The 23,961-nt window shown below is 53.3% G+C and overlaps 1 protein-coding gene across 1 annotated transcript in view; it reads left to right on the forward strand.

Moving 5' to 3' along the window:
* The window catches only part of PTPA (protein phosphatase 2 phosphatase activator), a 29,146-nt gene extending 6,102 nt beyond the window's left edge, over positions 1–23,044 (forward strand). The window contains exons 4-10 of the mRNA XM_075439300.1: positions 3,506–3,631; positions 4,407–4,524; positions 6,035–6,134; positions 7,317–7,441; positions 7,949–8,049; positions 12,583–12,690; positions 18,319–23,044. Coding sequence (XP_075295415.1) covers positions 3,506–3,631; positions 4,407–4,524; positions 6,035–6,134; positions 7,317–7,441; positions 7,949–8,049; positions 12,583–12,690; positions 18,319–18,393 — 753 coding nt within the window. The 3' untranslated portion in view covers positions 18,394–23,044. The remainder of the gene's footprint in view (positions 1–3,505; positions 3,632–4,406; positions 4,525–6,034; positions 6,135–7,316; positions 7,442–7,948; positions 8,050–12,582; positions 12,691–18,318) is intronic.
* Positions 23,045–23,961: the final 917 nt, after the last annotated feature.

The following is a 23,961-nucleotide window of genomic DNA, read 5'->3' on the forward strand; positions in this document are numbered from 1 at the left end:
ACTGCTTATCTGTGCTTTTAAAGGCTCAGCCCCTTGTGGCCTCTGCTTGCATCTCTGCTCTGCTTTCTTCTCTCTTGCTGTACCTGCTGCTGATGTGCTTTTGTGCCCTCCCATCTTCCTCCCTGATCAAATACTGGGGACGCCTTCCTTTGGCAAATGACCTCCTGGAATCCTTTCTGCTGAATGCCTATCCTCTCTGTGACTTACTGGTATTGCTTCGCTGTGGAGGAAAAAAAAGAAAGTATGGTCTGCTCTGCTTTGAAAGAGACAGCTTAATGGTTTGCAAAGTAGTGTGTGTCGATACCGAACTGTCTGCTGGAGCGAGAGCTGGATCCTTTGGGGGCTGAGCCCCTTCTGAGACTTGCTGAGCTTGCTCTGCTCTTGCTGAAAAATTGCACGGAGCTGTCTGGGGTTTTGCTGGAGGCATCTGACAAGTAGTGATAGCTGAGCTGTTGTTCAGGACTCGGGCGTAGACACCATGTCTGGCACAAGGTTTTATGACTGATAGGCTGTGACCTGCCTTCTCCTCCTTGAGGGAGTGCTTTTCACGTGGGGATCTGTGCAGCGACTGCTGGGGCTGCAGCCTGGAGCGGTTTTTCAAAGCTGTGCCTTTGATCAGAGGAGCAGTGCAGGGAAGAGGAGGTTAATTTTGGCCATGTGAGGAGCAGACCTTTCCTTCAGACAGCCTGCTGCACAGGGGTAAACTGGCCGGCTGGCCACGTGAGTTGCTCTGGTTCCAGGAGGGAAGTGCGGGAAGCAGCAGATGCCCCGATTTTTTGCAGCTCCTCGCTCTGATGGGGCTTGAGGGGCCTGCAGGGGCAGGCCTGGTCCCCGCGGGCAGCTCTGGCTGCCGTGATGCCTTCTCAGCACCTCCGCCTGCCTGGCCCTGCTCTTGAGAGATGCTGACAGGTCTCTGCTCTGTAGGAGGCTCTGTGGTTTTCCTTTGGGACCAGTGGCAGACTCGGGGTCAAGGGGATGCAAAATCAGCACAACGAGAAGAGCAAGGAGAGTGGGGAGAGGCTGCCCTTGCTTTGATCACTGGAAAGGTAAAGCAAAAATAGAGCTTAAAAACCCAGCCAGGCAAAACAAGGCTGCAGTGGTGCCGATTGTTGTGTTCCCGAAAGCTCTGCTCTTCCCCTCCTTCTCCCCGCTGGGTTTAGCCCTGGATGCACAAGTTTCCTCTGCTGGACAATGGGGAAGCTGCTGCTTTTAGTAACCCCCTTTTCAAAGGGCCTTGAGCCCAAAATGAGCTGCTTCTCTTTAATTATTTATGGGCATGGCTGAGCCGGCAGCTGGGTCCTGCGCCCCCGTGTTCGGTGGGGCTGGGCTTTTTAATCCCTTTAAAGCAAGCGAGTGGGGAAGGGGAGGTTCGACTCCCGCACTCCCCAAGGCCTGCGGGCAGAGCTGGGGAGGGGGAAGGAGCCGGTCCTTGCCAGCCATTTATCCAGGCAGCACGGAGTGCTCGCTGAGAGGGGTTTGAAATACAGTCGCTGCTCGTAATGAGCTGCTGGTGCCGGCGGATAAATCACCAGCACGATTTAATTATTTAATGCAACCCAGTGCTGGGGACGCTGTTGCTTAATTGGAGGGGGAGTGCGATAGCCAGGCAGGAGTAGAGCTGAGTCCAAACCTGGCCCGGTGCAGGGGGGAGACACCGGGTTTCTGCAGCGTTTCGGGCAGCAGGGAGCTGGAGCAGAGGGGATTACTCTGCCTCGGTCCACGCGAATCTGGGGCACTGGCCCATTAGTGGCTCCAGCTGCCAGCCTCTCCGGGGCACCCAGAGCTTCTGGCCCACTGTGTCCCTTGGCACTTGGGCCTTTTGTGTTCCTGGAGTGCTCGGGTCTTGTCCTCTATCCCAGCTTTTAGCCTGGCTCAGCAGACAAGCGTCAAGGTCCTGTGGGGTGTGTGGATCCCTCCCCTGCCTGATCCCACTGGCTGATCCCACCACGTCCTCGTCTCCTGAGGAGCTGCTGCCTGTGGGAGGCTGTGCCTGCCATGAGACCCTTCCTTCTGGGAGCGGAGGCCATGGGGAGTGATCCGCAGCTGGTTCAGCGGCAGCACAGCTCTGCCATGCCTGTCTCTCCACCTGCCCCCCTCGAGTGGCACTTCAAGGGCTAGAAACTTGCTGGGCTCGGCTGTTTCCTCGTCCTCCCGGCAGGCAGCGTGAAGAATTGAACCACAGCCCAGGAGACCAGCCGGCTTCACGCGGTCGATGCCTCCAGCAAAGTCAAACCAGCCACTGCTTCTGCTGTCCTCTTTGTCCCCTTGAAGGAGGAATCCCCTCTCGAGACAGAAGAGCCTACATTGCCCGGGGCCTGGCCAGCTGCTGTGGTGGCTGACAGCTCTCTGGCTGCTTGGAGTCGGGTGAGGATAATCACAGAGCCTCTGGCAGGCTTGACCAGTTTTCAGCAGAGCCTCCCAAAACTGTTTGGAGCTGCCTTAAGTGCTGCCTCTTGGTGTGGGGGGTGTAGCCGTTCCCCAGCTGTGTGGGCAAGGCAGGGAGGAGGCTGTGTGCATTGGCCAGCCCTGGTCCTAACGGTACAGCTCGAGACATCGTGCTGTATCGCCTGTTGCACCTCTCTTCCTTCATGGCCACAGCACTGTCTCCTCCAGTCACCCTCAGACATCCTACACAGGTTCCTCACTTTCTCCTTCCAGCACTAGGTGTAAGAAAGACGGCTCTGTTGTTGTGCTGTTGCCTTTGTCTTCCCATCAACTTTGTGTTGATGCGACATTTCTCTGAGAGCCCAGAGCTTCTCATGCTTGCTCTGATGAGACCACTGGTGAGCAAACCAGCCTGCCTCCTCCCCTGGGTAGGTTGTGTTTTGCCATGTGCGCTGGGTATCCCTGGGCTGGAGCTGTCGTAGTGGTCGGGCTGGTATGAGTTTGAAGCAACAGGGATCGTGCTGAGAAGGTTGACTTGCGATTTAGGCCCCTCTGCGCTGGGCACTGTACAAACGCCAACACCATCGCTGCTAATCCTGGCTCCTAAGAGACACTTCAGGACAGGGATTAGAGGCCTTGAGAAGGACCTCTAAATCACATCATCAGCCACTGGTGAGGATATACAGCAAGTGCTGTGCTGTGTCCCGTGGGACGTGCAGGACCCGCAAGATGCAGAGCCTGAGTTTTGTGTTGGAGATCCATGAATTGTGCAGCACTTCCCTGCTGCTCAGTCCTGTATGCCCTACAGCTAGAAGCTTGCTGTAGCTCTGCTCCCAGAGGTTTTAGAGCATAGTGCTGTTGCAGCTCATGAAAGGCTGTGTGGGCGACTGGAGAGCCTGCCTCAGGCTAGGCTTTGTACTGGACTGATCTTCTGAGGGGAAGGACAGTTTTCGCAGTCCCTCTGCATTTTGGGGAGGGTTGGCACTTCCCATTCCCACTTGCCACCCTTGGGAAGGATGGTGTGGGCTTTGATGACTCCAATCCAGGGCAGAGATGTCAGAGCTGGAGGGACTGTTCTGTTTTATGTCACCATAACCCCTCATATTCTTTGTCTCTGCAGCCCATTGAAAAGCTGGTGGCTCTTCTGAACACCCTTGACAGATGGATCGACGAAACCCCGCCAGTGGATCAACCTTCTCGCTTTGGGAACAAAGCCTTCAGGACCTGGTATGCCAAACTAGACCAGGTGAGCATGTCATGTAGTGTTACATGCAGCTCCTACAGAAGGGCAGCATGCCCAGCAGGAGTAGAAGAATGGCTCTGGTCATTGTGTAGCAGCCAGGCAGTCTACGGAGGAGTTGCTCAGATAAGCTGTTAAGGATCCACCTCTCGGTCTGCGTCACTTACTCTTGATCTGGTGCTCTCTTTGCCTCTTATGAGAGCATATATGGTCCATGTAAATGCTCTTGGCTGGGTCTCAAGTTCTGCATGATCCATGAGGGCCCTCCAAGCCCAGGAGCTCCTTTGCTTTGTAGCTGCCTGCTACACCCTGCTAGGGTGTCTGCTAGCTGATGGGTGGCACACAAAATCAGAGGCAGGTTGTGAAACTGCTCGACTTCCTTCAGCTCAGAGCACTTGTCCTGCACCGAGCTCTGGAGGTGGCACAGGCATAGTCTCAGCAGCAATGAGCTTGCAGGTGGTCTGCTGCTCTGTTAATGCCGTTGTCCTGGAGATGACTTAGTGGGTAACTAGGTTGATGTACTTGGATGGTGAAGCTTTTTTTTCCTACAGGATGCGTGTGGCCTGGATAAGTGTCAGGACAAGCTTTCGCTGAATTGCTCCATCTCTGGAGATGACTTCTTCAACAGGAGAATTTGCTTCTCTGTCGTGTTAGCTCTGGCTGTTGTAGGAGTGCACCATTGTCGCTCCCGCTCTGCAACAGTGTCTCAGCAGAGGGTGACTTGCTCCCGGGGACAGTGACAGATCTGCACTCACTCGAGGGAGTCTTTTGTGTCTTTCAGGAAGCAGAAAAGTTGGTGGCAACAGTGATCCCCAAGCATCTGGCAGAGGCTGCGCCAGAAGTGGCCGTGTACCTGAAAGAATCTGTGGGGAACTCCACGCGCATTGACTATGGCACAGGTACCAGGGGGTGCATGCTGGTTGAGGCTTAACTTCCTTGGGTGGTGACTCTTTGGAGCCTGGTGCTGCATTTATTTAAATATGTTATTGCCACTTTTTTAGTGCCAGTTTGAAGCAAACACCTTTGTTGTAGGGCCCTACATCCAGCGTGGGCTGGGGCTGGCAGCAGGGCTGTGCTAGCACTGTGACACCCTTTTCATGTCTCAGCTGGGGAAATGCGAAACGAGCTGTGCAAGCCATTCTGGGATAAGCTACAGGAGCTGCTTTACCAGGTACAGCTGATCTGCAGTAGGCAGTTTAGAGGGATAAAATATAATTACTTGAATTACGACTGAAATGGAAACCAAGTTTGTGTTCCGTGGGAGGTGATTTGAGGTCTGGTGCACCACGGACATGACATCAGTGCTTACTGAGGGGCTTTGAAGTCTGAAGGTAGAAGCATTTTGCACCTAAGGAAACACTGAGTTGCAGGTTGGAGTAACTACACTGGCTTCAGTTAGACTTAAATCCAGAATCTTCTACATGCTCTGCTCCTCTGTCTGGAGGACAGGTTGTGTGCTGAGGACAGCGTCCTCACCACAAGGCACTGAGGGTGCCAGGAGACACGACTTTGGACCTGGGTAGGGAGGAGGACGTGGGTAAAAGGATGAAGAGCAGGAGGCTGAGCAGTGTTTGCCGGGAGAGCTGCAACTCGCCGGCACCAGGGGGAGATGTTGTCTTTGGAAAGGGACCCACTGGCTGGGGTTTTGTCAGCTCAGGGAAGGAAATTCAGCCTTTCCTCCCCTCCTGGCGTGTCCCAAGCCAGTGGCCCATGTCCTAGCTCGTGGTGGCTAGACCACGGGTGCACTTTGTTCTTGCACTGGGAGCTGCACTTCTTCATAGCGTGGAGCTGCTGATCTTGTACCCTCCATTCTTCTGTGGTCCCTTCCATTAAAAGGCGTTGTTCTGGTCTTGCTGGTTGTTTCTTTTCTTTGCTGTTAGCTGGAGGACCAAGCTGCAGAGGCTCAGCCTGAGATCCCAGTACGTTCTGGAATAGGCTGTTCCCAGCAGCATCGTGGGATCTGCATTCTTCAGACACAGATATTTTTGAAGTGGGAGGAAATCTGTTTACTTGCAGATGTGAGGTTCTCTTGCATCCCCTGAGCAGACAACTCTGCAGTGCTCCCCTACCCCTGCTGTGCTAAACTGCTGTGAAAGGCCATGCCTCTCTCCCAGCATGCCCAGTGTTGGAGCTGTTTTTCTTCAAGAACTTTTGTTTTTCTTCAGAGTTCCTAATCACCTTATGAATGTCTAGAAGGTATACTTTGGGTGGGTGCTGTGTGGGGATGAAATATTGTCAGCTCATGTCATTAACAGGATGAGGCAGCTCCTTAGGGACGGCTGGCTGGGGCTCTTGACACGGGGAATGTGACTGCTGTGATTTCTGAAGAGCCATTGCGGTGCCCACGGAAAGGTTGTCCTGGGGACCAGAGACGCCAGTGTCACATCTCTTTATCTCTTTTAACTCCAGGGCATGAAGCTGCATTTGCAGCCTTTCTCTGCTGCCTCTGCAAAATCGGTGTGCTCAGAGTGGATGACCAGATGGCTATCGTCTTTAAAGTTTTTAACAGGTAAGGTAATCAAAGGAGAAGGGCTGGAAGCATTGGGCTGTTTGGGGGCAAATCCCTGACAGTGTCTGCTTCCAGCTGCCTATGTGGGAGATGTTACTACCTGTCCTGTACACCAGACGCCTGCTGTAGTCTGGGCTGATTGTGCCTCCTTTCCTCCACTCATCTATACCCATTTGGGAGTGAGAAATTGTAAGAGCAGCCTCCTCCTGGAGTGTGAGCTGTGCAAGTCATAGGCCTTGTACAAAGATGTGTGCATAATTAGAGAACGTGAGTGCTGAAGGGCTTGCTGGCCTAGGGAAAAAGGGCAGAATGGGAAAACAGAAGACAAATTGAAACAAAATCAGGAGGCAGATGTACTTTTTAATGGACTGCACAGTGATCCATTATAATTATTTCCAAAAGAGGTGATAGGATCTTGTCTGTTAGGGGCTGAGTGTCTTTCTGGAAAGTTACTTTAGCTGTACGCAAGTTACTGAGCTCTGCAGAGGTGTGTGCGTACAGCTCTGTGCTTTCTGATAGACAGGAATATCTGATCAGAGCATCTAACATCTCTTCAGGCATTAAAAAATAAAACAAAACAAAAAACAAAAAAACCCCCAAACCTCTGAAACTGGCAGGCCTCCCCTGCTCCTCTCGATGTGTTCCCAGCCCAGGAGGTAGAGCTGGTAGTGATGAAGATGGTGGAATGGGTGTTTGGAGTCTAGAGATCTAATCCCAGGTGCATCACTGTTTGGTGGCATGGAAGCAGTTTCCTTCAATAGTACTTCCAGTTTTCATTTTCCGCCTGAAAAGTGGAAGTAGCGGTTGCCGTAAGTGGAAAGCTTTCTGGAATTTTTTGAAGGTGAGTGAAGTATCAGTGTTTTGAAATAACTGTGGGGAAAGATCTGCACCGATACGAGACAGTGCAGATAAAGTAAACCCCTGCTATTTGCTTTCTTAGTGAATTTGGTGTAAAGAAACCCCCATTTTTAAAATGTGCTGCTTTTAAAATGCTACCGTCAGGCTGCTTTCTGTGGCAAACGAGCTGAATATATTTTCTGTGTACTGTGACGTATGTGGGGGCCCTGCTTGCAAGTGATAAAGGTTGTGTCCTTCTCCAAACTGGTTGTTCTTGTCCTCACGTAAGTCAATGAAGAGAGAATAAGGCCTTGTCTTAATCCTTCCTTCTCTCTTTGGTCTCAGGTACCTAGAAGTGATGCGAAAACTTCAGAAGACCTACAGGATGGAGCCTGCTGGCAGCCAGGGTGTGTGGGGCTTGGATGACTTCCAGTTTCTGCCTTTCATATGGGGCAGTTCCCAGCTGATAGGTACTAATGAAAATCTTCTCATGTCCCAGCCTGCCCCCTGCCCCGTCTGTCTAGGTTGCTAAGATGATGGGTCTCGGGACTGACTTTTAAATTCAAATATGTCAAATTTGTCTGTAGTACAGCAGAAGAGTTTGCTTGGGGCTTGGATTTTTTTTTTTTTTCTCAGCTTTCCAAACAAAACTAGTTGCTTATGTTGGGAGATGGAAGGCTTCCTTGTACAGTACACCTGTCTTTATTGCAATGACTACAAGTTTTTTAAAAGGAGAGTCTTGATTTTGGTGCTAGAAAACAGATTTTCTGCCCTGGGAAATTTACCAGGTGCTCTCACTGCTGAGGCACTGGAGTGGGAGATGAGATGGAGGGAGCAGCTCTGTGCTGACTTCTGAAGAGCTCTGATGGGAGGATTGTGTTTCTTCTGGAAGAGGGGCAGGGCAGGATCTGATTGAGCTTCCTGTCAGAATGGGGGTGCCGTACAGGTTGCTTCCTGTTGTCTCTTACTCCTTTTAGACCATCCAAGTCTGGAGCCTCGACACTTTGTTGATGAGAAGGCAGTAAACGAAAATCATAAGGACTTCATGTTCCTGGAGTGCATCCTCTTCATTACAGAGGTGAGGACTGGGAGGTTGATCCCACAGGGAGGTTATCTTGATATTAGATACTTGGCTCTGGCTGTGGTTTTCTCTTCCTCCTTTGCTTGTTTGTTCGCTCTCATGGAACTGTGTGGATGAACCATTGCTGCATGTCTGAGGTGCTCTCCTTGACTGAGTTGAGACAGGGATGTTGAGAGGAAGGAACAATTAAGCTAGATGGGCTGTGGATTGCAGTTGAAGGGAGTTATAAAAAGAGCAACCAAATAACCTTGGATCATCACTTGGATCAGTCAGTGGGAACTTGAATGGAGATGGCTCGTGCCTCCAAGTATGCTAGGAAGATGAAGTAGGAGCTGCAAAATGGCTGGGCTTGCCGAGATAACCTCCTTCCCCTCCAGCCATTGGGTGCTGCCTAAGCAAGCCCTAGACCTCCCCTTGCTTAGGGTGGGCTCCCAAACCTCCGTGCAGCTTGGTCTACTCCAGATTCTACCAAAAGAGTTGCCCGTTAATTGCGCCTTATTTGCAAACAATGTAGAGCAGGGATGGTGCTGAAGTTTGCCCAGCTGGCAGCACTGTCAGGACCGTGTTTCTGCTCAAGCACTGCAGGGCCTTGGGGTGAGGGACCGGTGATACTCGGCGCGTTGCCGACCACAGGCAGTGTTTCTCAGTGAGGTAGCTCAGGGCTCTCTGCCCTCACCTGCAGTGGGTGACCGGGCCATGTTTCTGCCATCCACCTTGCTGCACGGTCTGGGCAGGGAGAGCAAGAGCCATGTGCTCTGTGGTGGTGAGGGATTTCTTGTCTCTGGCAAGAGAGGGTTGATGGGATTAATTCTGAAGGACAGAGTGCAGTTCTTCCCCTTTGTTCGCTTTCCCTGCTCCTCACCTCTCTAATTTAATGATGAGAAGGGAGGTTACAGAATATGAACTTAACCTTTCTTGTAGGAAATTTTTGTAGGAGCCTTTGGCCCAAACCCCAGGAGGTGCTGTGTCAACTACTGCTGAATCTAGTAGAGTTTGTTGGTACTTGGCACCTTGCTGGGTTTGACCCTTAATACAGAGCTAAATTGTTCCATGGGTAGTAAAGAAGTGCTGGCGGAAGCGATCAAGGTGAGGACTGGAAAGCAGGAGCCAAGATTCTCCAAGATTTATTTTAATTTCGGGCTCTGTAATATCCAGACAGTACACTAACCTGTTAAAACCATAAAAACCTGCATCTCTTGACAGGTGTGTAGAAAATTGTGCAGTGCACAGATGATATGTGAAATTTAAAATACACAGCACCATCCGGCTTCTTCAGGTCACTCTGCTTTTGCCTGCAAAAGTTACGTTTTCAGTCGGCTTTTAAAATAAGTGATTTCACTTCTTTTGCCGCATGTTTGTTGAAAGTCGTGGATTTCGGTGTTTCTGCTGAGTTCCTCAGTGCCACCTGGTGGCAGGGAGCCCTCCTGGCGTGAGCTGCTGAGGGATGGCAACAACCTGGGTTATCAAAGGCACGGTGTTTTCAGTCCATTTCAGGCAAGCGCTGTTTCTGTTTTGTAAAGACTTTGCTTTTAAAATTTGATTTCTTTTCTCTCCCAAGCGCCTGGGACGGCTGCTATTGCCACCAGGGGGGGCTGAGGCAGCCTCCAGTGCCCGCCAAACTCTTTCTCTCCAAAATCAACAACGAAACAAAATAGCAGGGAAAAAGGTAGAAGGGATTAAAGACTTTAATAAATGAAGGATATTATTTTATTCTGAGCTTGTCAGCTGGAAACAGCGCTTCTTTAAAGGTGTTAAACACTTAGCAAACGTTACAACTGTTCCCATAGTGGGTCTGGTACGTCTTACCGACATGAGAGCAGGTTTTGTTTCAGCAAGCTACAGCTGAGGTAGGTTGTTTGCTTTCAACCTAGAGAATATTCTCTTGAGCAGATATTTTTTTCAGACCCTGGGTGACGTGTCAGGGATATGAATGTACGTTGTCGTGGTGTTTACCACGTGTATATTTAAACCTCAGGCTCTTAAAGTAGCAGCGAGATGATGTCCAGGCTGAACCCACTGAGGCATCCTCCGTACAGCTGCACCACACCCGGGCACGACAGCGAGCCTTGCGTAAGCCGGCCTGCTGTTGGGAAATCGGCAGGGTGGTTTTGGACCTGAACGCGTGGTTCTTGAATAGGGCGAGGTTTACGGAGCCGGCTGGGACTCGAGCAATCCCCCTGCTGCCCCCTTGCCTGCCAAAGCGTGCTGTGGGGTGTGTGTGGTACCTGTAGGTGCGAGGACGAAGAGGGTCTGGGAGGGTCTCTGCGGTGCCGGCCGCACTAGGGGCTGTGAGCGGCAGCGATGGCAGGGCTGCGTGTGTTTGTGCAGAAGTGGGGTGCCGGGGATGCCCCAGCTGTTGCGGAGGGTCAGTGCGATCCCCCGGATGCTCCTCCGAGGGCCCAGGGCAGGCAGCAGGAATTTCAGCTTCAATCTGGCTTCTAAATTTGGAGGTTTGGGAAGGGAGGGCTCGAGTTTCGGCTGGAAGGGAAGGAGCTGACAGGAAAGCACGGCCTCAGCCGTCCCCCTCCCCCCCGGCACTGACAGAGGAACCATTTACAAAAGGCCGATTCTCTTGGGAACCGAGAGGCAGGAACGCCGCGTCTGTGAGTAATTTCCTGCTCAATATGGCTGCTCTGACTCACTCCGTTCCCCTGGGGTCACTGCGGGACTGCAGCGCGCTCGCTGCCTCTCGCTCTCCCCCCCGGCTCTCCCTCTTCACCCTTTGTGGCTGAAAGGAGACTATTTTTTTGTTTCCCCCCTTGTCCCCTTTATTTTTGCCTCCCCAGTCTGAAACCACAGCCGAGCCGTCCCTCACTGGGTGCCCCGGCTGAGCAGCGCCGTGGTGGTGGCTGTGCCAGGCATGAGCGTGGGGCTGGCCAGCCGTGCTTGCCTCCTCCATGCTCTCCGGCACGCTCGCTCCAGCTTGGGAAGGGAGGAGAAGCAAAGCGCAGTGGTGGTGGCTGATGCAAGCTGTGCCCCTGTGAAGAGCAGCGGTGCTGGAAGAAGGTTTGGCGTCGAAACGCACGCAATCAGATCTCCTGTACGGGGGGGTGCTTTGAGCGAACCGCTTGGCGCTGAGCTCCCCGGCAGCCTTTCACTCGGGTGCCTGCCGGCGCCAAATCCTCGCGCTTAACGACGCACCGGCTCTGTCGGGTAACGTGCTTTGTGTATGTGTGCGTTTCATCTTGCATCCGCAAGGAAAGCGCGCATGGCGGAGGGGAGCGGGAGCGGCTGGGCGCCTCATCCGTCATCCCCCAGCTCACGAGAACCATGGAGGGGAAGCGGGGATGTGTCTGTGCTCTCCTGGCAGCCGGCAAAGCTACAGACCCCGTGCTGCAGCCCCGAGGTCAGCGGGTTTGAAACACGTTGTCCTCCAGGCAGTGGGTTTGTTTTGGGTTCCCCCCACCCCTTTCTCACTCTCTGCTGTAGGCTGGTGCCACGCAGACCTTGCAGAAGGGCATCAGCAGTTTCCCAGAGCAGACTGATCGGCCTTTCTTGCTTTTACAGTAGGCAGAGAGGTGGTTTTGGAGGCTCTTTTCCCACCCTCGCTCCAGGCCTGTGCGTGCATCAAGGAAAGGGTTAGCTGTTCGAGACCCGTGTCGAGAACAAGAGTCCAAGAGATTCCTCTCTCCCCACGCTCCTTTTTAGCGTGAGCTTCGGCCTTGTGGTTTCTGATGTCATGGGAACTTCGCTCAGTCAGAGTGGCTGCGTTGTATTTCTTTTTCTCCCTGAGGGTCTGTTTTTGTTCATGGAGGAGAAGGGGAGACAACTACCCAGGGAATCCACATGCAACTGTCCCTGATTGCAGCTTCCTCCCTGCCCTCCCTCCTCCAAACCCGTTGCCCTGGGAGGAGAAACACTGAAGTACTAAAAAAAAAAAAACAAAACCAAAACCATAAAAAAAAAAATCAAAGCATCTGCTGCAAGCTAGCAACTTGCCGGTTTGGAGAGCGGGACTGGAGCCTGTCCCCTCTGCTCCTGCCTCCCCCGGAGCCCTCCTCGGCTAGAGGCAGGTGTGGAGTGGGCTGCGGACACCGGAGCTGCTGCCAACCTGCACTGCCCTCTGTATTCAGGGAAGGCAGCGGCGGTTGTCGCTGCTGCTTGTTGTTGATCTGAATGGGGAATGAGTCATTTTCTTGGAAAGCCCAGCAGTGCTGCACTGGGAGGTTTCTGGGTAGAATAGGAACAGCATTGAGCCAAGCTCTGCTGGGGGGTGGGGGGAGAACGGGACTTACGTGGGGCTTTTTTAATGCAGTCATTAAAAGGGAGGTGTGCAGAGGGAGGTCTGATTAGGAAAGCATGGCAGGAAAAGGCTTGATTTTATCGGGGAAGGGGGGAGCTGGATTGCTACAGCTTTGTGTGATGTGGCCGCAGCGGGAGGGAGGGAAGGCGCAGTGAGGTGGCTGGTGCGTGGGTCACAGGGCTTGGTGGGAATGTTTGCTTGGAGAGAGTGTGAGCGTGAGTCACTGCTGGTGCATGAGCTTCCTGGCTGGCCCGGCTCCCTCAGCCCTGCTCTCGGGTCTCTTCCAGATGAAGACGGGCCCCTTTGCCGAGCACTCCAACCAGCTCTGGAACATCAGCGCCGTGCCCTCCTGGTCCAAGGTCAACCAGGGCCTCATCCGCATGTACAAGGCAGAGGTGAGCGCTGTGAGCAGGGGGAGGCTGCTGGCCCACGTGTCTCCTCCCTTCCACTCCACCGTGGGTCAGCTCTTCCCTTCTGCTCCTTGGTGTGAGGGACCTGTCACAGCCCATTGCTACCCCATGCTAAATGTGGTTTGGGAGCCCTTGGCTGTTCAGGTGCTGCTGGCTAGAAACAGGCTCCTGCCTGCCTAGTGTCTGCCCCAAAACCAATCCCAAAATGGCCATTGCTGGCAGACAAGACTTTTGCCATTTCTTGTCTTCCCATAGTACAAGTTGCAGGTCTCCAAACTAGGGCAGATGCCTTGACCCGCTCATCCTTCCGGTCTCCGCACTGCTGTTTTACCAGCTGGAGGAGACTTGGTTAAATTATCAGCCCATGTTTCAGGAGCCCCAGAGCAGGCTGAATGCTTCCTGCCGATCTCCCCTCGCTATGAGTCCCATCCGTGCCGCGTGCCAGGCTGGCGAGGCCACGGCTACGTCCCTGTCCTGGCAGCCCTCCACCCGATGGGGTTCTGCTGGCGCAGCCCCAGCAGGTTTTCCTGGCAAACCCTGACCTGGGGAACCGGGCAGTTTTGGCTCTCCCTTATCTCTCCTTCCTGCTCGAGCTAACCCTGAGCTCGAGGAAGCAGGACAGGAACCACCACATCTGGGCCTCTGGAGGGAACGGCCGACAGGCGGCATCTTGTGCTGAGAAGGATGGGACCTTGCTGGCTCTGCAGGGAGTCACCGTTGGAGGAGCAGGGATGGCGCAGCTCCCTGGTGCAGCCGGGGAGATCAGTGGGGCTTGAAGGAGTTAATCCTATACCCCATGGTCTCTGCTGTGCTCCTGTTGCTGGGAGCCTCTGCCAGCTCCACTCAGGCCCAGCGCACAAAGGGGTTAACTGTGCCGAACCCAGCGCGCTCCCTCCCCCAAGCCCTTCCTCTGCACTGCACATCCTGTGTTTAGTTCCAGGCCACATACCTCTGTAATCTGCGAGGTGTCACTCCCAGGCCCGCTGGCTCCTTCCGCCCCCAGCTCAGCTTTCCTCCCGGCCGAAGAAGAGGGGCCAGGGGTCGACCCCCTCCGCTGGCTGCTCCTCGGAGGGGTGCCCCTGGGCTGCCTCTCCGGGACTGCCCCCGCTTTTAGCTGTCACGGGGACTGGAGACGCTGCCTGCTGGGAAACCCTGATCTGGAGGCTCTGGTGTGAGAGCTGGGGGGCTGGGGGGAAGACCCCAGCTCTGGGAGTGCTGTTAAGAGTGAAACATGGGTCCCCTGAAACCTAGAGCCTGAGCGTGGTCTGCTGCTGCCTGGACAGCCCTGCCTCAGTCCCTCCTTTCCTTTGGACCAGTTCCTTCTCACACTGTTTGGGTGCTCCCCTGGCGTCCTATGTGCCCCGTGCTGTTCGGGTGCTCCTGCCTGGTGCCCATATGTCCTGTGCTGTATGTTTGTTCCCACCTCGTGCGCCACGTACGTGGCTGGAGGAGCTTGGCAGTGGAGGAGCTTGCCCAGGGTGCAGCATGGTGGCAGATCTGCTTGGCCTGTCGGGGACAGCACAGCCCAGGGATCCTCTAGAGAGTAGGAGATGCTTTGGCTTTTCTGGGTGCACCCAAGACATGGTTTTTGTGGAGGCCTTGGTCTGTTTTGAATAGCAGATAACGTTGTGTGTGAAAATGCTGAATCCAGTACTGGTGGGTTTCTAGAAATATTTAGAGATGTAGCTGTGTCATGGGAAGAATGCGGAAAGTGCTGGGAAGAGTAGTGACACAAACTTAGGCTAAGATGTAGAAACTGAGTCTACCGAAGCGCTTTAAATTTAGTTTTTTCCCTCAAAGAACATTTGTAGATCTATTCCTAAGCACGTAATCCTCATAAAGCGATGTCCTCTCCTGGCACTGCATGGTGCCTGCATTCACCTGGATGGGCAGAGGAGAGGGGGGACTCCTCACTGGTTCTTTATATTTGCTCTGGGGAGCCTCCCTGCCTGGCCTGGGAGACAAGAGGAGCATGGACATGGCAGTGTGGCTGAGCAGAGTTTTCAGTTATGGTGTGGCTGGCCGTGCAGGTTTTACCAACATTTGCAACTAGAGGATCTCTTTGACCGATTTTCTGGGAATGACACAATGTTCAGGAGCTGCTGAGGATTCATCCGTGGAAAACTGGATCCTTCTGGGTGTTTCGGGCTAGGCACCCGCAGTCACTGCTGAAGATGTTGTTGTCTGTCTGCTTCTGGCTCCAGGAGCAAGGTTCTGCTCAATGTACCCAGCTGTGTAGCCTTCACCCTTGCAGCCTTTCTCCAGTTAGCTGTTGCCAACAGTAGCAGAAGATAAGTGAGCCAACAGCCCCGAAGTGCTGACGTGGGTCTTTGTCCAGCACGAGGCAGGCAGCTTCTGTGGCAGAGCTCAGAGTGTGTGATAGTAAAGAGAGGGAAGGTTTGGGGTTGTGGTGTTGCTTTTTGACTGACTGGCTAAGGTGAGAGCGAGACTTCATCTTTTTTCCTCCCCTCCCTTCTCCGTGCCCCTCTGATCACCCGTTGCAATTAGGTCAGGTGAAATCAGACACTCGGATGGAGACTCCAGCTCCTTAACACGTCTGGGGTGGCTGAGAGGCACTCGGTGCCAGGCGGTGCTGACCGTGACCAGGTTTTGAGCGGAGGCAGCAGCAGGGCGAAGGGGTCACTTGCTGGAATCAGATCGCAAGAAATCAAATGCTCGCTCGCAACCCGCTCTCACCTGGCAGGAGTGGGGCAGTCCCCAGACCTGGCTCATTTAAAAAGCACTCTGGATGCTTTGTCTCTGCTCTGTCCCCTCTGTGGGATGACTTAAAACAGCCGACAGAAAGCTCAGGTGTGTCCATGTGGCTTGGAGCTCTGGTCTGGATCCAGGTGCTCCAGGGTGCTTGCTGCAGGGTCTGTGGATGGGCCATAGGCTGAAGACAAAGTGTCTTCAGCTCTATGTGTTTATGAAATCTAAAATGTGTCTATTTTGTAGTATAAATATAATGGGTGAAGATGTGTTCGCTTGGAAGTGCAAGGGCTTTTCTTATTCTCTCCATCAAAGGCGAGTGAAGAAGTCAACCGAACAGAGTGTGGTTAAAGCAGCAGCCTTGATGTTTTTCCCCTGAGCCTGCTTTTGAGTCTCCTGACCTTTCCTGCTCTGCTGCAGTCAGTCGGGAAATACTTTCCATTGTAACTAATCTAGTCCTAGTTCCATCTTTAAAGGTTGGACCTGATGCATGTTTCTGCTCCCCAGCCGAGTCCTGAGCAGGCCTTCAATGTGCTCAAGATGATGGCAAGAAGAAAATAAGCCTGTCCCCTTCATTGAGCTAGTGTTGGCTGAGTTTCACTCACAAGTGATGTAAGCAGGGTTCTGTCTTGTGGCACTTCTAATAATCCAGTAAATTTGTGCTAGTCCTGCTGGACAGAGGAGGAGAAGTTTCTCTACTTGACTCTTCTTGGGCTGGCGGTTAAGTGGAATGGATACCCATTCTTCCCACTGATGGTGAAGTCTCTTCATCTGAAGCCCAAACAAGTCTGGTCTTCTGTGGGACGCCTTGGAGCTAGTTGGGCTGACATTTCTAGCTGTCATCTCCAGCAGTCGTTTCTCTCTGTTCTTGCCTCATGTCACTGCTATCCGGCACTGCTTCCTCTGACGGTTTGTGTAAGTGGTTGTGCTGGGAGATGGCAGCAGCTCTGAGCATCCCACGCATTAGGAAGCTTTGAAGGTGATGTGCCTTGATGGGCGCAAGACTTCTTTCTCCTTGGTGCCTTGCCGTGGAGGCTTGTGGTTTTCTGCATGGCTGTTATTCCCCAGGAGTGGACACAGCTGTGCTGTACTTCACCACCTCCAAACTTGCCTTGGCTCCGGTGTGCTTGTGAGCAGTTCAGCTGTGCTGGAAGCAATTGTCTGATGTCTGGCTCCAAAGGGATTACCGTAGGCCTGGGCGTCTGAGCAAAAATCCTTCCGCTTGCCCGTGACAGCAGCACATGGGCAGGCTGCCTGCCTCTGCGTGTGCCCTGCCTTGGGGCAAAGACATTCTGCAGCACGTCCCCTCCTCCCCATCCCCAGAGCTGGGATCTCCCCTGCTGTGGCGGGCTCACCTTGGTCCCGTGGAGGGCACAAGGCTCCTTCCTGTGGAAAGGAGAGTTGTAATGACAACATGGCTCTTGCCTCCTGGTGGTAGGAAGGGACTGTGCCTCAAAGAAGAGCCGAGCATCTTGTCCCCAGGATCTGCCTGGGAGGCTGCTGGTTGCAGGTAGGAGCCGATGTGGCCTGGACAACCTCTGGCTGCTGGGTCTGCAGCTTGTGGGGAGCTGGGCACCTGCCTGGTGCAGCGTCCCATCCAAGCTTGCTCCGAGGAGATGCTGTTTGTTCTGAGGGGTTGCTGGGACTAGATGGGGTCCCGTGGGTTGGTAGCTGCTGTGCTTTGGTTCCATGTACTTTACATCTCCTGTAGAATAAGATTCCCGTCAGCAGACCTGTGCTGCAGCTGGGTACAGGGGAAAGGCTTTCCTCCCAAGGCACAGGGCACTTGGGTTTCTCTTCTCTTCGTCATAACATGCTGTCTAGGGAGGGAAGAACTTGCCCCTCTGCCTGCAGAAAGGAGGTGGCCACTATCTCACAGCCGCATGGCCCTGGTAGATGAGTCCCCATTGCAACACAGTGAGGTGATCTCCAGCCCTTGTTTAGCACAGCTACTCACAGCTGACGCGGGTCATGTCAGCGTAGATGCAGCTGCTGGGTCGGTGTGCACGTACTGCTGAGGTCTGTGTGTCTGGAGGTGAGTCTGCTCTGTGCTCTCCGTGAATTTTAGGCAGTCTGAATCTGCAGTGACTCAAAAAACTGAGCTCTGACTGGCTCCGCCGGGCAAGTGCTGGCCAGCTTCGACGTGGTTACTGACGGCAGTCGCTGGCTGTCCTGCCCTGGTGGGAAGCGAAGCAGAGGGGCCGTGCCCTCCCAGCCCGACCCTCCTTGCGCAGAGCCCGGGCTTAGCTGGACAAAGGAGCTCTGAGCTGAGCTTGCATGGTGGACGTGTGTGACTGATCTGTGATCCATACTCCCTCTACCCTAACTCTGCAACGGAGGGTGCGAATTTCAGGGGCGAGGGGTTATTGGGATTAGGATCACATCTTAAACTGTGGCAGCAAAGTCACTGCCACTTGATTATCAAAGACCTAAGAATCCAGAATGCAGTCTGGGCAGTGCCTTGCGGCTGCAGGGTGGTGCCTTGAACCCGGAACGTGGGCACCGTCCTGGGGAGGGAGAGTCCCTTCCCCAGGGAGTTTCTGCAGTTCTCAAAGGGTTTGTAGGGTGAAGCTCTTCAAAGAGATCGGCTCGAGCAATGAGAGGTGGTGAGAGAGAAAGCTGCTGACAGAAACGTGCCTCTTCTGCTCATGCTCCAGGCCTGAATTTCAGCAAGCAAAAGGCTCTGGCTGGAGGGAAGGTGGGTGGGGTTATGAAGTGTTACTGGGCTGAGAAGCCTAACGGGAATGTCAGGGGCAGACGTGGGACTGATCCCTCGGCCTGCAGCTGAGCCGAGTGGCCCCAAGCTCGCTGCCTCCTGACCGCCGAGGCACGGTGTAGCTCTGGCTGCGTGGGTAAGGTGCAAATGTCTCCTGAATTCACCCCTCTTTATCTCCCCTCCTGCAGTGCCTGGAGAAGTTTCCTGTGATCCAGCACTTTAAGTTCGGCAGCCTGCTCCCCATCCAGCCTGTGACATCCTAAGGAGGCTGCGGGAGGAGTCAAGGCAGCGGAGATGCGGCGCTCTTCCTCCTCCCCGCACCCCTTCCTCATCACCTTGCCCGTTACGCACAGCCCATTCATTCCTGCACATCCTCATCGGCAACCACAGATCCAAAGCACTCGCCGGCCTTGCACGGGAGACGGGACCCGGAGCGGCTCCTCCTGCACGTCCCCAGCACGGGGATGTCTCGCCAGCGACCGGGCCGGGGCTGTGCTGCTCAGCTCTGCTGCGTCCACGGGCAGCGTGACTGCCGTGTACGACTCTGGGCGTGTGAATGGGGTTCGAGTAGGGGCTGCCTTGCAGTGAAGGCCCTCTGCTTCCCTTCCCAGGAGGAAGGGGGTGTGGAGGGGAGGAAGATGCGTGTGTATGTGTTGGGCAGTAGTAACTGCAGTTTCCCTTTTGAATTTCATTGAAGTTTCCTGTTGGTGTTTGGTTTGGGAAACCACTACGAGGGGTGAGGTGTGAGCCTGCACGTGCCTGTAGGCAGCCGCCTCTGCTTGCACAAGGAGGGGTCTGACATGGGTTGAGGAAGTTGTAGAGAAGGTCTGTGGGTTGCTGGAAACCCAGGGTGCCATCTCCCTTATTTTGGGTAAGGAAAGCCCCCTCCCTCCATCTCTTACACAAGGTTCCCTGGGTCTTCCTTTCCCACTACCGCTCTTGTTTCGGGTGAATCTGGGAACCTTCTGGGCGGTGGGGTCTGAGCTGGCTCCAGAGCTGGAGACAAGGTCCCCAGAGGGACCCGGCTCTGTGGGAACAGCTATGCAAAGACACTGCTTGAGCGGCACCTGCCCAGGCTCCCTCTTAACGGGCACAAAACCTCACACGTTCGCACATGTTCATCGCTGGGTCCAACCTGCCTTCTGCACTCCCCGTTTCCTCCTCTGAGCTTTGCTGCCCCAGGGCTGGGCTGGCCTCAGTGGCACAAGGTGACTGTGGTTGCTACTGCTTGATCATAAATTGTAGCGACAGCCCCGTAGCAAAGGGATTTCCCCACGAAGCAGCATGTTCCCCAGCTCTTTTAGGGAGGCATCACCTGGGCAAAGGCAGCGTGGGGGGACAAGCATGCAGCTATACATGCATTTATATACCCGCGCTGGAAACAAAAAGCATAAATGGCCCAGGACAGTGACTTATACCTGGAGAAAGCTCTTTCCCTTTGTCATTCACTGATGGGGCTGGACCTCGGGCAGAGGGACCACACTTGAGTGCGACGAGCGGCAATGTCTCCAAGGCAGGTGAAGGAATGGGGACGTGGTCCAGATCGTAGCAGCAGCATCACTAGGAGGGCAGAAACAGCTGGTGCCGTGTTTAAGATGAGCTGTCGCGTCCACAGGTCGACTGAGGTGGTCCACAAGTTTGCAGCTGGAGGGGGGATGTTTCTTCTTGGGGTTCCCAGGCTGAGCATGGGGGGAATGGGTTTCTGGGCTGGTGTTCGCTGAGGCTCAGGGGCAGCAGGAATCCTTTCTCTGGCCCTCCCGCAGACCACAGAGGGGGTGGTGGGACTGCCCCCAGCCAGGCTGCTTGGCCTTTGCTGCTGCACTGCTTTACTGCTGCGGGGGGGAAGCCTGCTTGTGATTGGGGGTCTTTTCCCCCCCATGATTTTCCTTTTGCCAGACCTACTTGCTCCCTCTTGTAAAGTGGTGCCCAGGGGAGGGAGAGCAAGAAAAGAGTTGAAGTCAGGAGGCAGTGAAATGCAAGTGTCTGCAGAGGTAAAGCAGAGCTTTCTAGCACTGCTACTGTCCTGTCTGCTCCTGGCTCGGCCCTGGGTGGAGGCGGACATGGATCTCTTGACCTGCCTGAAACAACTTTGTAAACCTGCAGTTTAAATGAAAATGGAAGACTGGAGTTAAGTCTTGTTTTACTCCTAAATGGGACATGTCTTTTGTCTTGGCTTTCCAATCGGATCTGCTCTTGGGGCGGTGCTGGAGATGCTGGGACGTGATGAGTCCATCTCCAGTGGAGCAGTTCAGCAGCCAGCGCCCGGAGCGGAGACCCAGGCATCTCCGCCTCTGCCCCCCATGTTGCTGTGTGGCTTTTGGCAAGCGTCACCGTGCTTTAAATGGCTGTGCAGCATCTGGCTGGCGGTGCTAAAGCCTGTGGTTTCCCAAAGCTGCCCGAGGGTCAGGAACACACCTCTCCTGGTTGTCTTATGGAAGTGGGTCTTCCATGCAAAAGGATGGGTGGAAATGTTGACATCTGCGCATGAGAGGGATACTAAGAATGTGAAATACAGCACCAAAAGAGGGTGGGGAGGTGCTTCCTTCCCCTGCAGCTGTGGCCGCTGCTCCCTGGAGACGGTGTCCCTGGGCTTGGGACCTGCTGAGGAGGTGGGACGAAGCTCACGTAGAGCTCTGTGGTTCTTGCTTGCCTGAGTCTGCACGGCTGTCCTGCTAGGGATCTTTGAACTTCAAACAGCTAATTCTTGTTTGAGTCTTATCAGCCAGCTTGGGACGTGTCCCCGTCACGTGGCAGTCAGCTGCTTGCCTTCCTCTGACTCCCACTGACATCCACGTCTGGTTCTCAGGGCTCTGCTCCTCTCGGTGGGTCCACACGTAGCAGCAGGCAGGGCTGCTCGATGTCCAAAGCTGCAGTCCCCCGCCTCCTCCCACGTTGTGCTTTGAATTAAAGTCTCTGTTTTGCACTGTTGACTGTGTTGGTCTCTCTCGGACTGGGGCATGCTCCCGCTTTGGGAGCAGAGCCCGCGAAGCCGATGGCTGGAGCCTTTGGCACTGGGAAGAGGCTTTGTGGAGGCACTTGCCGTGTTGGTGGTTGAGCTTTTGCTTGCACCAAAATTGACTTGTTATTTAACTGCATGAAGCAAGTATATCCAGTCTGTCTTTGTATCCTTCCTAGGTGTCTTTCTACCATGCAGTATGGTTTATTTATTTATTTAACTTCTTTGCTGTGTCCACCCCCTTCTCTCCCGGCTTGGATCTGGCAAGTAGGTGATGTGCGAAGCCTGTTCCCAGGCCAGCAAATACCTTTTGAAGATCAGAGACTCTCACAACCAAAGGATGTTTGAGCCTCATTTCTGAGGCAGGGTGAGAACTGGAACCTTTTCCTGTCCTGCTGTAAGGGCTGACTCAGGACTCCCAGCATCCGTTCAGCTCAGCAGCTTTGGATTTGTATAGAAAACTATACCTGGACCTTCTCAGGAGCGGTTGGAGCTGGTGTAGATGTGCTTAGCAAATGCTAGTTTTCTTGTCCCTGGGGTTATATCTTCTCCGTCAACGCAGGCCAACTGTGTGAGTGCATGTTGCTAAAAGCGGCAGCAGTGTGGAGGGATAGATGGTGAGCAGAAATGTCATCTTGGATTACAGATGTTTTCTTTGAAGGCACTTGAATTCATCTTGAATGTGTCCCTTGGTGAACATGACACGTGGTGAAGGGGCAGCAGACGTCGTGTGGGTTTCTCACCATCTTCCTGCTCAGCCCACTGACCAAGCCAGTTTTTTTAAAATCAGTTTTCAGAACTGGATCCTTCGGGGTTGCAATATGTAGGCTGGTTCGTGTTTCTGTTGAACAGCTGTTGCCTTTACATGGGGCGTGTTTCGCAAATCACCGTCAGCCTTCCCCCGTCTCTTTCTTAGCAGCCTTCCTTTATAAATGGTCATTCATGGCAGCCAGTAATAAATGAAGTAAGAGTTAAGAGAAGCAACCTCGTGCGGTGATAGTAGTAAAGGAATAAAAAATAGAACTGTTTCATGCCATTGTTGCTGTGTTAACTTGTCCCTGGTGTGCGGCTCAGTTCCATTACGTAGTGCTGGGTTCATGCTATTAAGCAAACAAAGAAGTCCCCACTGCAGGACCAGCATTTGTTGAGCAGCAGAGTCTGAGCTGGCAGTCTCCAGGACAACGTGCTTCACACCCCCAAGGAACTGGTGTCGAACCACATAAGAGCCCTGGACGACGCACGGTGTCCCTGCAACTGCGTTGGCTTCCTTCTGGAGAGAGGGAAGGAGGCAGAAATGGGCGGGAGAAGGTGGAATTGGTGGTTAACGATAACTGTTAACGTAACCTGAACTCTCCTGCTGTCAACATGCCGCTGGGAACCTTCTGCAGTTGCGAAGTTCATGGAGATCTCATTGCTGCTTCAACAAGAACTCTCTTGGCTCAGGTGTAGAATTTTACAGAGCTTTTGGAGGTCATTTCGTGCTCTAATAGCCAAGAGGAGAGATCTTCATCCTTTAACGTTACTTCCCCTTCAGTGGACGACCACTCTTCCCATTGACATCAGGACAAACTCCTTGAGCATCCTGGGGACAGGCACGTCTTTCTCTGGACTGATCTTGTAAATATTGTGCCAAACTTCAAACTAAGATGAGCCAAATTGAAAAAGGGCTGCCTCCACATCAGATTTAGCGAGGGCTGAACCTTGACGGGCATCTTCAGCTTGGAGATATGCTTGTTCTGAAGAGTGCAAGGCTGTGAGCAGGCTTTGGAGGTTAGAAAAGGCTTTTGAGGGGGTGGAGTGGGTGCTTCTGCTTGCTATAAAAAGCCAGGGCTTGGGAATGTCTATATCGGCCGGCTCTACGCAGAGCGTAAATACAGTTGTCGCTAAAATTGGAACGAGTCACTCCCCGTGTTCCCAGTTGCAACTGTAACACAGATAATAAATAACATGGAAATCTCTCTTCAGAATTTGGGCTTCTTCATGGTTGGTGCGTGCAAACCCATGGAAACGGGAGCGGGGTCCTGTGGAATGGTGCTGCCCGGCCCTGGTCCAGCAGGCACCGAGGTGTGTGTTGAAGTCCTCCTGAGAACATACTTGCTTCCTTTTGTAGCAGTGAATTAAGGGTGTGCTCAAGGTGCTGAGCCTGTAAATGGAGGAACGAGAGAAAGCAGAGGAGCAGTTCCTTATCAGTTCTTCTGTTTCTAAGACACCCGGGAGAGAGAAACCCAAGCAGATCGCACTGCACAAGTCAAGTTATCCATTTTGACATGAATTCCTCCCAGTTTTATGTGTGGAGATGGTGAGGTCTGCGGTGCTGGAGCCCAGCCTGGTGAATGGCTGTGTAGCTGCAGACCGTGTATGCAGAGTTAATGCTGTACACCAGCACCGCGCTTCGACGGCCTGCGTGTAGGCGCAACGCTTTGGGCTTCGAGTGGTAGCGCTGCTAAAGGAAATAAGTTGTAGTATTGCTAAAAGAGCAGAGCGTGCCAGTATTCCTAAGAGCCGATATGTCCTAGAACAGCTACAGACCATATAAAATTGACTGGTGTGGTGATTAGAAAGGAATTCCAGCTAGGTTGTAAGATACTGGAGCGTATTCTTTCATTGAGTACTAGCAGATCGCTGAAAGCGGCTGCTCTGCAAAGTGTCTTACTTTTCCATGTTCAGAGCATATACCTTTAAAAATATTAGTTTAGATGTTACATACCCGCTTTGAAAAAATTCCCTTGTAGACAAGAATAAAGCTTACAAAAAGGCTGTTACAGAGATCATCAGCTCGCTATTAGATAGCTTGGAATATGCTCCACTAGCACCGGAGTTTAGTCTTCTCCAAATTACTGTGGAGGATTTGACTGTATCTTGCTGATCCATCCAC

This window comes from Opisthocomus hoazin, chromosome 19 (genome assembly GCF_030867145.1).
Source record: "Opisthocomus hoazin isolate bOpiHoa1 chromosome 19, bOpiHoa1.hap1, whole genome shotgun sequence".
NCBI classification, from domain to species: domain Eukaryota; kingdom Metazoa; phylum Chordata; class Aves; order Opisthocomiformes; family Opisthocomidae; genus Opisthocomus; species Opisthocomus hoazin.